This window comes from Meleagris gallopavo, chromosome 5 (genome assembly GCF_905368555.1).
Source record: "Meleagris gallopavo chromosome 5, MGAL_WU_HG_1.1, whole genome shotgun sequence".
Taxonomy (NCBI): domain Eukaryota; kingdom Metazoa; phylum Chordata; class Aves; order Galliformes; family Phasianidae; genus Meleagris; species Meleagris gallopavo.
Window position 1 is genome coordinate 56637442 of NC_139408.1, and position 14461 is coordinate 56651902.

The 14461-nt window shown below is 45.6% G+C and overlaps 1 protein-coding gene across 3 annotated transcripts in view; it reads right to left on the reverse strand.

Moving 5' to 3' along the window:
• The window catches only part of MDGA2 (MAM domain containing glycosylphosphatidylinositol anchor 2), a 315342-nt gene that overhangs the window by 112262 nt on the left and 188619 nt on the right, over positions 1–14461 (reverse strand). For all 3 annotated transcript variants that reach the window (XR_014883814.1, XR_014883813.1, XM_085225899.1), the window contains exon 7: positions 10143–10472. Coding sequence is in view for 1 of the 3 variants with exons in the window: in XM_085225899.1 (XP_085082025.1) it covers positions 10143–10472 (330 nt within the window). In the remaining 2 variants the exon portion in view is untranslated. The remainder of the gene's footprint in view (positions 1–10142; positions 10473–14461) is intronic.

The following is a 14461-nucleotide window of genomic DNA, read 5'->3' on the forward strand; positions in this document are numbered from 1 at the left end:
CAACCTGAGTAGGTAGACAACCTTAAGGATCATTGAATCCAACTCCTAGCAATGCTTATCTCAGCAGAGACACTGCAGGGTCTTAGATCGGAAAATCATGTGTCACCACTTGCAAAGCCAGCAGAGTTCATGTGCCATGCAGCCACTGAGCACCCATGGCCATCTTCCTGGTGGAGGCAGCCCTTCTGCTGTGGTGGCTGCATTTGATAATTACAAACTGCTGCAAGCCCTGCAGGCCCGATGAAAGCAGTTTTGCTACGTCCAATTATCACCACCATCTCATCATACCTATTTCAGATTTATATCCAATTTCCTACTTCTTTCTTAGCACGAGGCAAATAAAAGCACCATCTCTGAGGTCATTCCAGATCACACACCTTGCCTTTGGCTCTGAATGTGTTAGGATGGGGTGTGAAGATATGAAAAGCCTGATGCAGGCATGTCTTCCACCTGGAGCTGGATGAAGAAGAGGACGAGCTGGCAGGGAACTCCCGCATCCGCGTGGAGCCGGAGTGCATGTGCATGAGGGAGCAGGAGCTGGGGGACGTGCTGTGCTTCCTCCACCACCCTGTGGAAGACCTGATCCAAAATCAGGACCCCAGCCTCCTACTGATGCTCTGCACTGGCTTCTACCTGGATGTGGAGAAAACTGTCACCTGGTTCGAGGTACAGCTGGCAACGATCTGGAAGGCTACCCTTCAGGCACACGCCTACAACCTAAAGGTGCTGCCCTCCAACCGCTCCTGTAAGCTCCAGCTGACAAACACCTCCAGCGGGGAAAAAATCCTCGTTGAGCTGCTGTTCGGGGTGCAACAAGGCAACTCGGACATCTTCCTGACCAGCCAGAACACAGAGGTCGGCTTTACGCCCAGCACAACATGGCTGCAGAGCTGTGCTGTGGCGGAAAAGAAGTACTTCCAGTACTTGACCAGGAATGCTGGGCAGAACAGCTCCCTCCTGAGCTGCATGAGGCTCTTAGCCCACACCATGGTGGGCATGGGCTTTTCCACCTCCGTCCTCAAGACTCTTGTCTTCCACCTCGTGAACATCATCCCTTTGGGGAACTGGCACAGGAGGCATTTCCTGAGTCGGCTGGAGAGTATCATGCGGTACCTGTACTTCTGCCTGAAGGACAAACGCCTGGTCCACTTCTTCCTTGGCAATCAGATGATGCCCGACGAGGTTATCCTGCCGCACGCCTTCCGAACAGCCAGCCCACTCAACCTCTTCCAGCACCTGGAGGACCCGTACGCCCAGTCCGTGGCACTGCGTGACTTCAAGGTGCTGAAAGATCGCCTCCTCAGACTGCTGCTGTTTGGACGCTGAGAGAGGCCTTTGTGTGCAGAGCTCTGCTTGCTGGGAGCACCGCACACGGCAGCCGTTCCCTGCTACCACACCGTGAGGAGCCGGACCCCGTGCAGCTGAAGAGGTCTCTGCACAGAGCTTCTAACAGAGACTCCTGTTACCAACTGGGCAGGGAGTGACCGGCCTCTCAGAGAGCCGCATCCCTTTTATTCTGGGAGCTTTGGCCTCTGCATGAATGCCAAGAAATGTCCTGCTTAACTGCAGTGCCAGCTGCACAGTGCCGTGGTGAGACGGCTTCAGAGTACTGCCATGACGGGAGAGTCCACCGTCCCCTGGGGCAGTGAGATCTGTGCTCGATAATCCTCAATTTCAGAAGATGCTCTGTGATGTTCAAACAGCCTCGTGTGTCTTTTTAGGAAGGCTGAACGCCATCTTATTTTACCAGAACCTCTATCAGCTGGGGAAGGCATGTGAGTTCAGAGGAAACCTTCCATGCTTTGTTCCCTCCATTTTAGTTCTTTAGGAAGAATAGGAAGGCAACAAACTGCCGCTCTGTTTCACTATGATTTTGGCGTAGGGTTTTATCCCAGCAGGCAGCTCCACAACGCACTGCTCTCTACTCACTGTTCCTTCTGTGGAACTGGGAGAGAATCAGAACAAAGGTGAAACTTGTAAGTCAAGAAAAGCCAGTTTAGTAGGACAGAAAATGGAGGAATAATGAGTGAAGAATCATCCGAAGTGTCGAGGGCAGGGGTAGAGCTGCCCGGAGTGTGGTTGCAGCTCTGCTTTGTGACTATGGCTGACAGTGCCTGTGGATGAGTTCTGTGGGTGCCCTCTTCCCCCCAGGGCTGTATCTCCAAGTTACTGTGTGACGTGTTGATGTGCTTCTTGAATCTTCATTCATGAAGGGGTTTGGTATATTTTCCGTTACCAGATCCATCTATATATTTTCACAAACTTGCAGCTACTTAATTACCTCTCATATCTTTATTCTGCTGTCGAATTTGACTTGAATTATCAGCAGTCCGAAAGCTGCAATGGTGCACGGTTCTGGCCTGCCAACTGACATGCACAGGCAGCAGGATGACACAGGATTTGTTTCCACATTTAGCATTATAGCTAAGGAAAAGCCTTAATAGAAACTTAAATCAATGCAATACCCACAGACAGAAGGAAGGAAGAATTAAAAAAAAAAAAAAAAACCAACACAAAAACCAAAAGCAAACAAACAAAAAAAACTGTGAGAGCTACAGGCTTGAGGGGAAAATAATTATTTGACATTTTGTTCCCTATCGACAACATAGGACTGAGGAGCAGGGGGTAGGCAGCTGAGCCAGCAGGGATGCCCAAGCAAGGTGTGGGAGCAAAGGTGCAGGAGAAAGGACATTGAACAAGGGCCTGTGAGCAGGTAGAGGTGCTCCCGGGTGAGCATGGTTGAGCAGAGTGCCCCCAGCTGTGCCAGGTGTTACCAGCTGTGCCAGGTGCCACCAACTCTGCAGCTGCAACCAGTTGTGCCAGGAGCTGCCAGCTGTGTTGCGTGCCACCTGCTTGCCAGGTGCCACCAGCTGTGCCAGCCTTTGTCTCCCGGCAGGTGCTGCTGTGGCACAAGCAGAGCCTGGAAGGGATTCAGCCCTCTGCTAAGGCATCTGCATGTCTCTTGCAGCACCAGCTAGAGTCTGCTGCAAATAAAGGTCAATTCTGTTCCTGCTTGTGAAGAATAATAAATTGGCTATACGCTATACCTGAAACAACAAGCATCACCTTATTTATGCTGCAATTGGCTTGAGGAATAAGGGAATACTCTTAGTGCTTAAACCCGCTTCCCAAAGCAGAGTGTTATCACTCAAGAAACAAAAGTGTTAGTTACACTGAAGTAGCACCTAGTTTAAAAACACATATTGTTATCCTTTGGAACTGGGAGATCTGAGAGCTACTGCTGATTTATGCCCACTCCTGGCTTTTAAACAAAACTGTCTCAGACAACCTTTGCCTCCAAAAGCCACCAACTCACCAAAGGTCAGATGGCAGAAGGTATCACTGTATTTTTCTCTACAGGAGAAGGCATACAGAACCAAAATAGATTGCTCAAAGTCAACATATACATGCTTTATTATGTTTATGCACTGAGTGTTCTGCGTAAACATAAACTAGTCGTAGTCTAGTCTAGATCTTGGAAATCCTGATGAGTCCTAGAATAATAGAATTCATATAATCATAGAATGGCTTGGGTTGGAAGGGACCTCAAGGATCATGATGCTCCAACCCCCCTGCCACAGACAGGGCCACCAATCTCCATATCTAACACTAGAGCAGGCTGCCCAGAGCCCCATCCAACCTGGCCTTGAACACCTCCAGGGATGAGAGTCAACGTATTGTACCTACTTTAAACCTTCAGATAGTTTAATTAACTGCTCTGTGATTGCACAAAGAAGGGAGGGCAGATGCAAGAACCTGCTCACACAGAAATCATTTGACTGGGCAGAAGACAAGCAACAGGAGAAGGTCTTAGAAGTGTTGGCCCAAAGGCAAGCTTTGGGAAGGACAGGTCCTCACTGAGTGTTTTACTGGGGATTACAGGGGGCACAGAGAATGGATGTGGAGGTGATCGTCAGTTTTGGGCTCGGTGCCTCCAAAGGACACCCTGAAGCCACGACTGCCAGCCTAAGCTGTGACAGGGAGGTGGTGGTTATAGGAGTTGTGAGATAGGGTGACCAGACTGATTGAACTGATCTAATGGTAATAGCTTGTAATTGCAGGATAAAGGAAAGCAAAGCATGTTTGAGCTGCATATCAAGAAATACTGGAAAAAGTATGGAGATGGCTCAGAAATAAACTTAAAAGAGATTATCACATTGTTTTGAGCAATTTGAATTTCCAGTAATTTGAATTTTAATCAGCCTGGACAGCCAAGACTGAAGAATGTACACTGTACTGGCTAGGAGGCATAAGTGAGATTATTTGCCTATCCCGCTTCTCTAATATTTATAAATGTGAAGATCTGATTCTCTAATCCTCATAATCCTCAGCAAGACACATCCACTTCAGTCCCTGTTCCTGATTCGTCCAATATGTGATTGAGGTGGGGGTTGCAAGATGGGTAAGAAGGGCAGACTGGACTTTAGAATCGGAAGCCAACCTTGAGTACAAGATGCACTAGAATGAGATCATTTAGCCTTTGCAAGGCAGCAAGGGACAGATATTCAGGTCCTCAAGACATCTCTGTAGACAGGGAATAAAACTGTTCAGTCTGCCTTTAAAGTGCATTTCTTTAAAAAGTGTGAAAACCAGGAAGAACTGTTGAAAGGCTCTGCAGAGGTGGGCAGGGCAAGCAGCCTAGGACAGGAATTTCCTTCAACTTTCCCACGGCCTTTCATCACCAGGAAAGAGGATCTACCGAATTCCTCCTCTGGAAGGCAAATTGAGTGAGGAAATCACGCCTTGATTTGAGTGAAATCACTTTCTCTGACTGTGTGCTGTCCCCCCACAGCCCACACTTCCTTGAGCACCAGCCCAAAGTGAAGACATGAGCAGCAACCACTGATCTCAGGGCAGCGCTTGTGCAGAAGATCTATTCAGACAGCAAAGTAATTCCAGAATCAACACTCAGCTCAACACATTCCTACTGCCTTAAAACGCCACCTTAGTCTGCAGTCAGACTCCGAAGAGGCACATTTTAAGCCCAGGACATACAGAGCCAGCAGCAAATTAGCCAAATTAGCTTTCAGCAACCTCACAGGAGCTATGCTGAGGAGCTCCACGTGCCATATGCAAAGCAAGTTGCCAAGTCGAGCACCGCAGCCCTCCAGAGAAGAGCAAAGAAATTCAGCCCTGCATGCTGCTGAGGAGGGAGCGTGTGCTTGGGCTGCTGGACCTCAAGGGATGAGCACAGCCCGGAGGATGCAGTCCTGGGAGAGCTGAAGGCGTGGGGATACCAACAGAGGCAGGCAGGCTGCAGGAGCTCACGGCCAGCCCTGCTGCAAGCAGTGCGATGGGAAGGGACGGCGGTTCCCAGCGATAAAATTAAAAAGAAAAATCTCTGCACATTAAGTGCTCTAAAATAGAGCTATAAAAGAAAAGCTTTTTAACAAAATATGGCATTTATCTGTCCCTCCTGTTCACCTATTCGCTTCAAAGATAAACTTTGAAGATAATGGCCCACAAAAAAATCATCAATTTGCTGCAATAATGAAAAGTCTGTCTGTTTTCTGGTAGTATCCCTGAAGTGTCTCATGGCTGCCCATGAACAATCACTCTGGACAGTGCTTAAGGTTTACAAACATTTTTATTAGATCACTAATTATCTCACAGAAAGCATTTTTTCATTATGCTAAAAGGCTGTGCTGTGATTATAATAAACATTTAGAAGTACAATGAAGTTCTCTTTTATGTATCATCAAAGGCAGAGAAAGGTGACCAGAGGACACATACTTCACAAACAGATTGAGGCCACATGTTATAATACGTCAGTCCGGGCATTTAATTAATTCACTATTTAATAGCTAATTACTTTAACAGGGAAGCCCTCCCATCGCACTGCAGGGTAGACACGTGGCCTCACAGAAGCATTCAGATCAGAAAAGACCTCCAAGATCCCCAATCCCACCTCACCTCACCATGCCCACTGCCCACGTCCCTCAGTGCCACATCTCCATGGCTCTGGAACACCTCCAGGGATGGTGATCCCACTGCTCCTGGGCAGCTGTGCCAGTGCCTGATCACTCTTTCACAGAAAAAACGTTTCCTAACACCCAGCCTGAACCTCTCCTGGCTCAGCTTGAGGCCATGATCTCTCATCATATACAGTAGTTCTCAGGAATTACTTTGCCTGTCTCTGAAAACACTCATGCAAATCAATTTATTGGCATGACTACCTAGGTGGTGCACACTCAACACAGCTTCAGGTTCACGCAGGGATGCAGAACTGAGATGACGTACTTACCATGTAGAGTATCTAACTGTACCCACTCTGGGCTGAAACAGTAGAAGGAGCTCTCTTAGTTAAAGAAAGGTCACCGCTACCTGACGCCCGGAGCACCAGCCACTTCACCCAGCCCTTCTGACAGCAATTCAGGGCAGTGCTTCCAGAGACAACAGTTAAAATAACCCCCTTGAAAGCGCCACTCATTTCAGTGCACAATGCGGCCTCCAGGGGGAAGATGAGACGAGAAAAAGCCAGAAGTGACAGATGTTACGTCTCCTGCAGTACTGATGCTGATTTTAGGCGGATAGGGACAGAGTAAGAACCCACACTGAGCACAGCAGACCATATGTGACCCAAAGCCTTATTTTTCCTTCTCTGAATATGATATTTAGGCAGAGAAAATGATCATGAAGAAAGACAAACACACTTCTCTGATCCACCTCTTTTTGGGTTACCTTGAGCCCATTTTGCTATTTTTTTTTTTTTTTCTGTATTAACTTATCTTGCCTTCAGATCCCCCACAACACACACACGCAGAAAACCCATCTTGTCATCCAGCATTTGCCCGGGGTTGGTTTTATGGCTGGCAGGGCTTTTAGAGGACAAAGACGCAAGCTTTGCATCTCTATTTCCACAATTCAGTGACCTACTTACAGAGATGTAGTGGGGAGGCTGCAAGGGGATTACTTCAGGTCCATTTAGACAAGGTAGTCACACGCCTTTCCTGCTGAAAGTACAAAACGTCAAGGGAAAAAACATTCCTGCTGGAGCATGACACTGAGCATGCCAGCAGGCTGCCACACCATGCCTGGGTGTCCCTGCCCAGCCTGCTGCTACTGGAGACCCAGCCATCCCCTGCTCCTATGGGAAGATGCAGCTGTCCCTGCCCGACTTTGTGGCTCCAGGAGGAGCCTGCTGGACGTCAGGAACAGGGAGCAATCCCAGAGCCCATGAAGCAGCATCCAGCACAGCACTTAGTGCCTCCAACGCCAGCTCTGGCATTTGGAAAAAAACGTGTTTGAGCTCAGGCCTTATGTTCACAATTACCACGGCACTAATGATTCTTGATGAATCAGTAATGACCTTCAAATGTGCGCTGAAACTATTTCAGCTTCCACTTAATCAGGTAATGAAGTCACACAAATAGGCAGAATTTCTTTTAGAGATGCTGAACGGGGTCGATTCCAAGCGCAAGGCTTTTCTCCCCACTCTGATCTTCCTGAGTATTGCAGGGCAGTGTCTGTAAGGGCTGACATAATCCATCACCACTGGTGGGAGCTCTGACGGGGTTACAGGTACAGCCATCTACCGGGTGCTTCCAATCCATCCAACGAAACCCCAGTGAGTACAGATAATACAGTGGGCACTTTCTGCCAGGTGGAAACGCATGATTGCACAGACATCACTGTCTGCTTCGCCCTAGCAAGCAGGCAACAAAGTTTGCATACCGTTGCTATCCATCATAGAATCATAGAATGGCTTGGGTTGGAAGGGACTTAAAGCATCATCAAGCTCCAGCTCCCATCATGCAAACTTGGCACTTACTCTATAACAATCCTCTCTTTGCAACTCAGTTCTTAACCTGTTAGCAAGATGTGCATTAGTAGTGTCCCTGCACTACTCCAGCACAGTCACTGTGAAGTTCATTACAAGTGCACAAAAAAGATCATTTCAGGATTTATCAAGCAGGAATAATAAATACTTCTAAATGATAGTTGCACAATTTCATAAAAAGAAGCAAGATGTTCAAAACAAAAACAAAACTAAATGGAATGTGCGTTTTTTCCTCTTGTCTTGCAAGGTTTATATATATATATGTGTTATTTTTCAGTGTGGAAATACTGCAGAGGTGAACTGCATCAGCACTGACTGCCTGTTCACTTACACGCATGCAAAATTTGGCTTTGCATCAGTGATCACAATTCCTTGCATCTCATTTTTACAACATGAGTTATAGTTCATCCTACCTCTCCAAACTAGACTTCAGTTATCTACAAAGCTACAAAATCTGCTGTCAAGATTTTGCTGAAGCCAAGGCGAACAGCTTCCCCTCCCTTCCCTTGCCCACAGACCCACGTTTCCATCCCAGCAGGCAGCCAGGTTGGGCCAGGCACAATTTGCCCCCTGATTGTCACAGGGACTGAGGTGGGGCTGGGCAGCCTGGGCTTCCTTACATCTCCTTGTCTTTTTAGAAGAAAGGCTGAAGTCTGCATGTTTCCAGTCTTCATTGGACATTGTTAAGTCACTGTGAACTTTCAGAGATGATAAAGTAGCTGTGAAGTGTCCCTGGTCAGCTCCCCTTAAAAATCTCCTATCCAGACCTACGGACTTACCTGAGTTCATTTTGTTTATTTGTTCCCTATGTTCATTACAAGTCAAAACATCTCCATCTTCATATCTCATCTCTGCCATGTCACTGATAAAACCACGTGTGCAACACACTTGTAACCTACAGGTCAGCTTGGGAGGAACCAAGGAAATGAAGACCAAACAAGGACAGTTTGCCAACACAGAACTGCACTGATCCCAAGGAAGCCCTGCGTGCTCCAGTTCCAACTCTTTGCTGAAATGCAGCACCAGCAAGCAAAACAATTCTCCTGTTGGCACCACTGTCTTACTAAGGATGGACGGCAGGTTCCAAGATTACAGCCTAAGCAATAATTTATCATGACAGTTGTGAGATTGTTTAGACATTATATGTATTTGTGAAACAAAAACAATATTAGAAGAGTTAAATAATAGAAATATGGACGTATTTGATGCAACAGAGTGCAATTAATCTCTCTGAAAAAGTAGAAAGCAATTTCTTGAATGTTTTTGGTAAAAAGGGTCAGAAGATGTCTGTTAAACATTTTCTTTCCACGCTAGAAAAATAGTTTTCAATTTGTTCTTTGTTGTCTCAGCGTGCACTGCATGCCTTACCCCAGTCAATGACATGCACAGTCTGAGGGAAGCACTGCAGAGCTTCACATAAAAGACAACACGGAGAGCAGTTGTAATTCTGACACTCTTTGTCTCCGTGTTTTAACATTAAATAGTCTTCTGAAAACAGAAGTGTTTGTTGGCTTGTTTCTGTTTGCTGTTTTATTTCTGTAGAAATCAACTGCCAACCCTTATTTTTGGCTTTAGCTGATTTTTCAGGAGGAAAAAGCCCTGCATTCAGAATGCTTTCTGGTTTATGATATTAACATGGGCTACCTCAGTTATTAAACTCCACTACTGGGGGAAAAAGCCTGAGAAATGTGTTGGTTATAAGGAAGCCATTAGCAAAGAGATAAAGAAAAGCTGAGAATTAATGTTGTGTTACACAGTCCTACTCCACAGCCACAAGAAGGCATTTATTATCAGTCAAGGTAATAGCCAAGGTTTTAGCTCATCCAAAAGAGAGACATTTCAGTCACTGATCTGGAAATATGCATAATAGGTATCTTAAACTTTTTCCCTGTTGGGAATCGCATGATCCACCAATAAGCAGTGTATAATCCTTAAGAAAAAAGAGAGCTCCTTCCACTGTTGTTGGCACTCGCTGTTGGATGAGAGCAGCTGGATGGGCTCAGTCTGGTTAACATAACACCAGCCTACTTTTCTGTGTAATTTCCTACCAGCTATTTTTTGATGACTCCAGATAGCATTTAAGTCCAAAATAAAGGCCAAAATCCTTTTTCAGAAGCAATAACTTTCCTGACAATAGAAGCAGGCATATCTGAATAAATCAGACCTTTGCGTGCTCTTGGAAAAGAGCATCACGTGCCATTTAATCTTTTAATCAAAGCAACTCAGCTCACGATTTATATCCTGCTTGGATATCTCAATGTTGAGAAGCACTCTGCGTATTCACCTCTTTCTCCCAGGAGTCGAGGAAAGCTATAAGCTGGCTTCACAGATGCAAAACTGAAACCAGAGAAAGCCTCCTTACCTGTACTGCTGGAGATGTTGACATCAATGCTGATATCTGATATGCCACCTCCTTTCAGAGACGCGACACACGTGTACGTCCCAAAGTCTGTGAATTTCAAGTCAATGATGTCCAGGTTGGTGGTGCCAGGCGACACGTCGGGGTCGGTCTGTGTGATGACCATCCTTTCAGAGCTTCGCAAGGGCCGCCCATTTTTAAACCAGCTGAACGTGAGCTCCTCCGAAGGGACAGCTTCCACCTGGCAGGAGATTTTCACCTCTCGCCCAATCTGGATGTTGTCGTCTTTGTGATATGGATCAGGGGTGATCCAAAAACGTCCTTTTTTTAAGGCTGACATATGTAAAAAAGAAAAAGAAAAAAACAAAAAACAACTGTTTAGTCTAACAAAGCATCAATTTTGCATCTTCGGACTTTATGAAAATTTTGGTTCATTCTTCCCTTTCTGTCATACTATGGTTGGGAAGTCGCTGAAACTTCCCACGCAGACACTTGGCACAACTTTGTAGGATGAGATCTTATTCAAATACCATCAGAGAGCATTCACCGATAAAACATTTGTTACTTCCAAAATGAAAAATAGGGATTCATAGTGCCTAAATTATGCAAAGCTGCTGACAACTGAAGAGTAACCAAAATAATTCACAAATTTTTGTTATCTGTTTCTGGAAGTCCTTACAATCCCTTCCTCACTCTCATGCTATCAGAGCACTGAGAGAAGAGAAAACAGAGATATCAATCTGACATCACTAATAGAACCAGGAGTGTCACCAGTGATCTACCTGGAAACAAACATGCCCATGCAAAACAGTTTTGTGCCAGCTGGTTCAATGGGAAGAGATGAGACGTGCCCAAGGCTACAGCCTGCCCTGGTTTATGGCTCTGCTCTTCCCTGAGGCAGCCTGGAAGGTTCTCCCAAGCCTGCACAGCCCAGAGGCAGGCTGCCTGCTGCCACCTCCTGAAGGCAGCAGGGCTGAAAGGACATCATTATCAGGCCCTAGCTAACAGTGGGTAGTATTAAGCAAAAAGTTGCACTTCTGAGATATAACCCTGTGAGAAGCCCATTGTGAGCACCATGGTTGCATTTCCACAGCAAGGATCCCAGGGATCTCTATTTACATCCGAGATGATTCAAGCTAGCAGCGGACATTTAATTAATTCTCTAGCCCCCAGTAAGGCAGACACAAGGCAGTCTGAGCATTTCAGATGGGAACTGTAGAGCAGCTAAGTTTCTGGTGGCCACCCCAGGGGCAGGCTTAGCGCTCAGGAGGGCTTCCTGCCAACCTGAGCATCACCATTCCTCACCATCGTCCCGGAAAGACAAGCATCTGTAACTCACATTTTCTGATCAGCCTACTGTACGAGAGCAAAATAACACTGCAAGTCACTAATTTGAATTTTCTTGTCACTCTTTTAATGAGCATGAAGCAATCCAGAACTGCAACCATTTACGGCAGCAAATTGGTTGCTATAAAACAGTCTTGGTTCAATAGTTATTTTTGGACAAGTGCTTCAGAATCAGCCATTAAGTTCTTCAAATACAAATATATTTTCATGTACCGAATACAAAATACCACTTATACAATCTCAAGATCCCTATTCCTCTGTTATGTCTGCCTAAGTACATATGCATATAGGTGCATTTATATATCCTATCTCCATCTAGAAAGCCTTGCAAGGAAAACACTAGCTAGAAAATACTAGTTACAAGCAAACAGCGAGGTTGAAGACAAGCACTGGAAGACAGCCATTTCTATCTGACATTTCTCTTCATTGTGCTGACTTCCTGGTCAACTGAAATGTTTTCCAGCTTGCCTTGAGTTGTTTCCTGCTCTATCTGCCCTCCCACTCCATGAAGAGCACCCGGGTGAGAAGCATCTGAGAGAGAACAGGATGTTTAGCAGCATTCTCCTGCCTAGCCTCCTGTCTTTACACACATACAGCCCATGAAGTGCAATGCTGTGACAAATGGCAAAGGCTGTGAGTTGGAAATTCCTGTGTCTGCATCCCATACTTTGGGAATCCCATGGTTTGCACTTGCTGCATACAGAAAGCATAACAACATCAAATACAAAGACTTAAGTGAGGCACCAAGGATGGGCACAGAGCCCAGCGGGTTGGACTGTCACATCTCTGCAAGTGGTGAAAATGCCCATTCAGACCCATTCAGTTTTGTTAGCTCAGTAGCTTCTTGAACAAAACAACTCTTTGGAGCTTACAAATGCTTTGCTGAACTTGCACTTCCATGACTCTGAGGATAATTAACATTTAATTAATTAGTTGTTGGTTGGTTTTCTTTTTTTCTTTTTTATCCAATGCAGGAAAGAAGCATAAAATCTGTCGACCTGTGGGCATCTCCTTACACATGGCATGAGAAATCCTTCCTGCTGAGGATGCCAGTCCTCTTAACCAGCAAGTGAAGACTTGGTGTTGGCTGTGCTGCTCAGCTATGGCATGCAGGGTGCTGTCATTGAAATGTAACCACACATTAAAAAATCCAAGTGGTTGATATGTTTTTAAGAATTCGTGGAGTTTGAAAATGGCATCCATTCAGCATTTATCATTCCCTTTTGAAAGCTGCAGCCAGTTCCCTAGTAAGGAGAATTAACACACGCTTTGATTCCAGACTCTGAACCATAAATTGTATGACAGTTAGGAACTATCAGAGTAAGTAACTTTGAAAAGCAAAGTGAACTTTTTTGTTTGAAAACAGAAGAACAAAGAACGCTTGCATCTACAAAAAATCAGCAAATATATTATGCACATAATTTGCAGACGGGGAAAAAAAACAACAAACTCATAATAGGCATGATGAGCAGCACATTTCAACCAAAAATATTTGCTAATAACTTCAATCAACTATTTTTATTTCTGACTTTTTTTTTCTTGTTAGCTTTGAGTGCTCATGCACTAATTACAGCAGTTTCTCCTTACTATAAAGGAATAACGAAGTCTGATAGAAAAGTTGTATTAATGCTTGCCCATCCTTCATTAACTCTAAGTGCCAAGGAGTGTACATCCAATCTGAATATTTTTCTGTACATCTAAATACAAGGAATTCAGAGGGTGATGAGGCACTGGAACGGGTTGCCCAAGGAGGCTGTGGATGCCCCATCCCTGGAGGCATCCAAGGCCAGGCTGGATGTGGCTCTGGGCAGCCAGATCTGCTGGTTGGTGACCCTGCACATAGCAGGGGATTGGAACCGGATGAGCATTGTGCTCCTTTGCAACCCAGGCCATTTTATGATGCTATGATGCTATGATTGTCATGTCTCATTGTACTGCACAGGTAAAGTGAAGGGAACTTTGATAAATTCTGAAGTGAAGGAACAATTTCAGAAGCAGTGTCAACAGACACCCTACATCCATCACTAACAGCTATGAACTCTTCACATAAAACATCCAACAGCTGTTGGCTGTAAGTCAGTGTCCTGTTTCACTAATCCCACTGTCCAAGGCTTCACAACCTGTACAGCCATCAGCACTGTCTTTAGCCATCAAAATCAGCAGAAAATTTGACTTTACAATGTAGTACCTTTACAGAGTTAAACAGCATCATTAACAACCTACATCCAGAAATCACTGCTCTTCATCATCACCAGAATAAACACAGTGACAGAATAAACACCATTAACCTGTGTTCCTTGGAGCTTCTAATGTGGCATCAAAGTATGTGAAAATCACCATCTGAAGGCATCCTTGGGAAACCAGCAGCAGGTGCCCACAGCCTCTGACAGATACACTCACATGGAGCTGGAGGGCAGGAGGAGCATGGGGCATACATGCTTCTCCAACCCTCTCTATCTCCATCTCCACCTCCACCTCCATCTCCATAGCTCTTTTTTAGGAAGGGGAAATTGAACTTAGATATCCTGCTCCAGGCTGATGAGACTTCAAATCACTTCAAACATGGGAAGCTTCCTGACTTAAAGGGTCAGAAAACCTTCTGAATAGATGAACCACTCTCTATCACACTTATGGAGAAGAGGGCTGTGTGAGTCAGAGTGTAGGGTACTCTTGGCTGGCAGAGACAGAAGAGGCTGGGGTGACCCAGCTCAGGCCCTTGAATGAAAAGTTGTCATAGCAATGAAGAGTCCCATCAATCTAGACTCAGACTCAGAGCAAACAGGGTTGCTTTTGGACAAAGGACATGGGGTCAGCAGTCTCTCCAGAGTCACCACCTCCAGCAGTCTTGAGAATACAAAGCTGCAGCATGTAGAGTCTCAGATCTGCACAAGATCATAGAGTCCTAGAATGTCCTGGTTGCAAAGGAGCACAGTGCTGATCCAGTTCCAACCCCCTGCTATGTGCAGGTCGCCAAC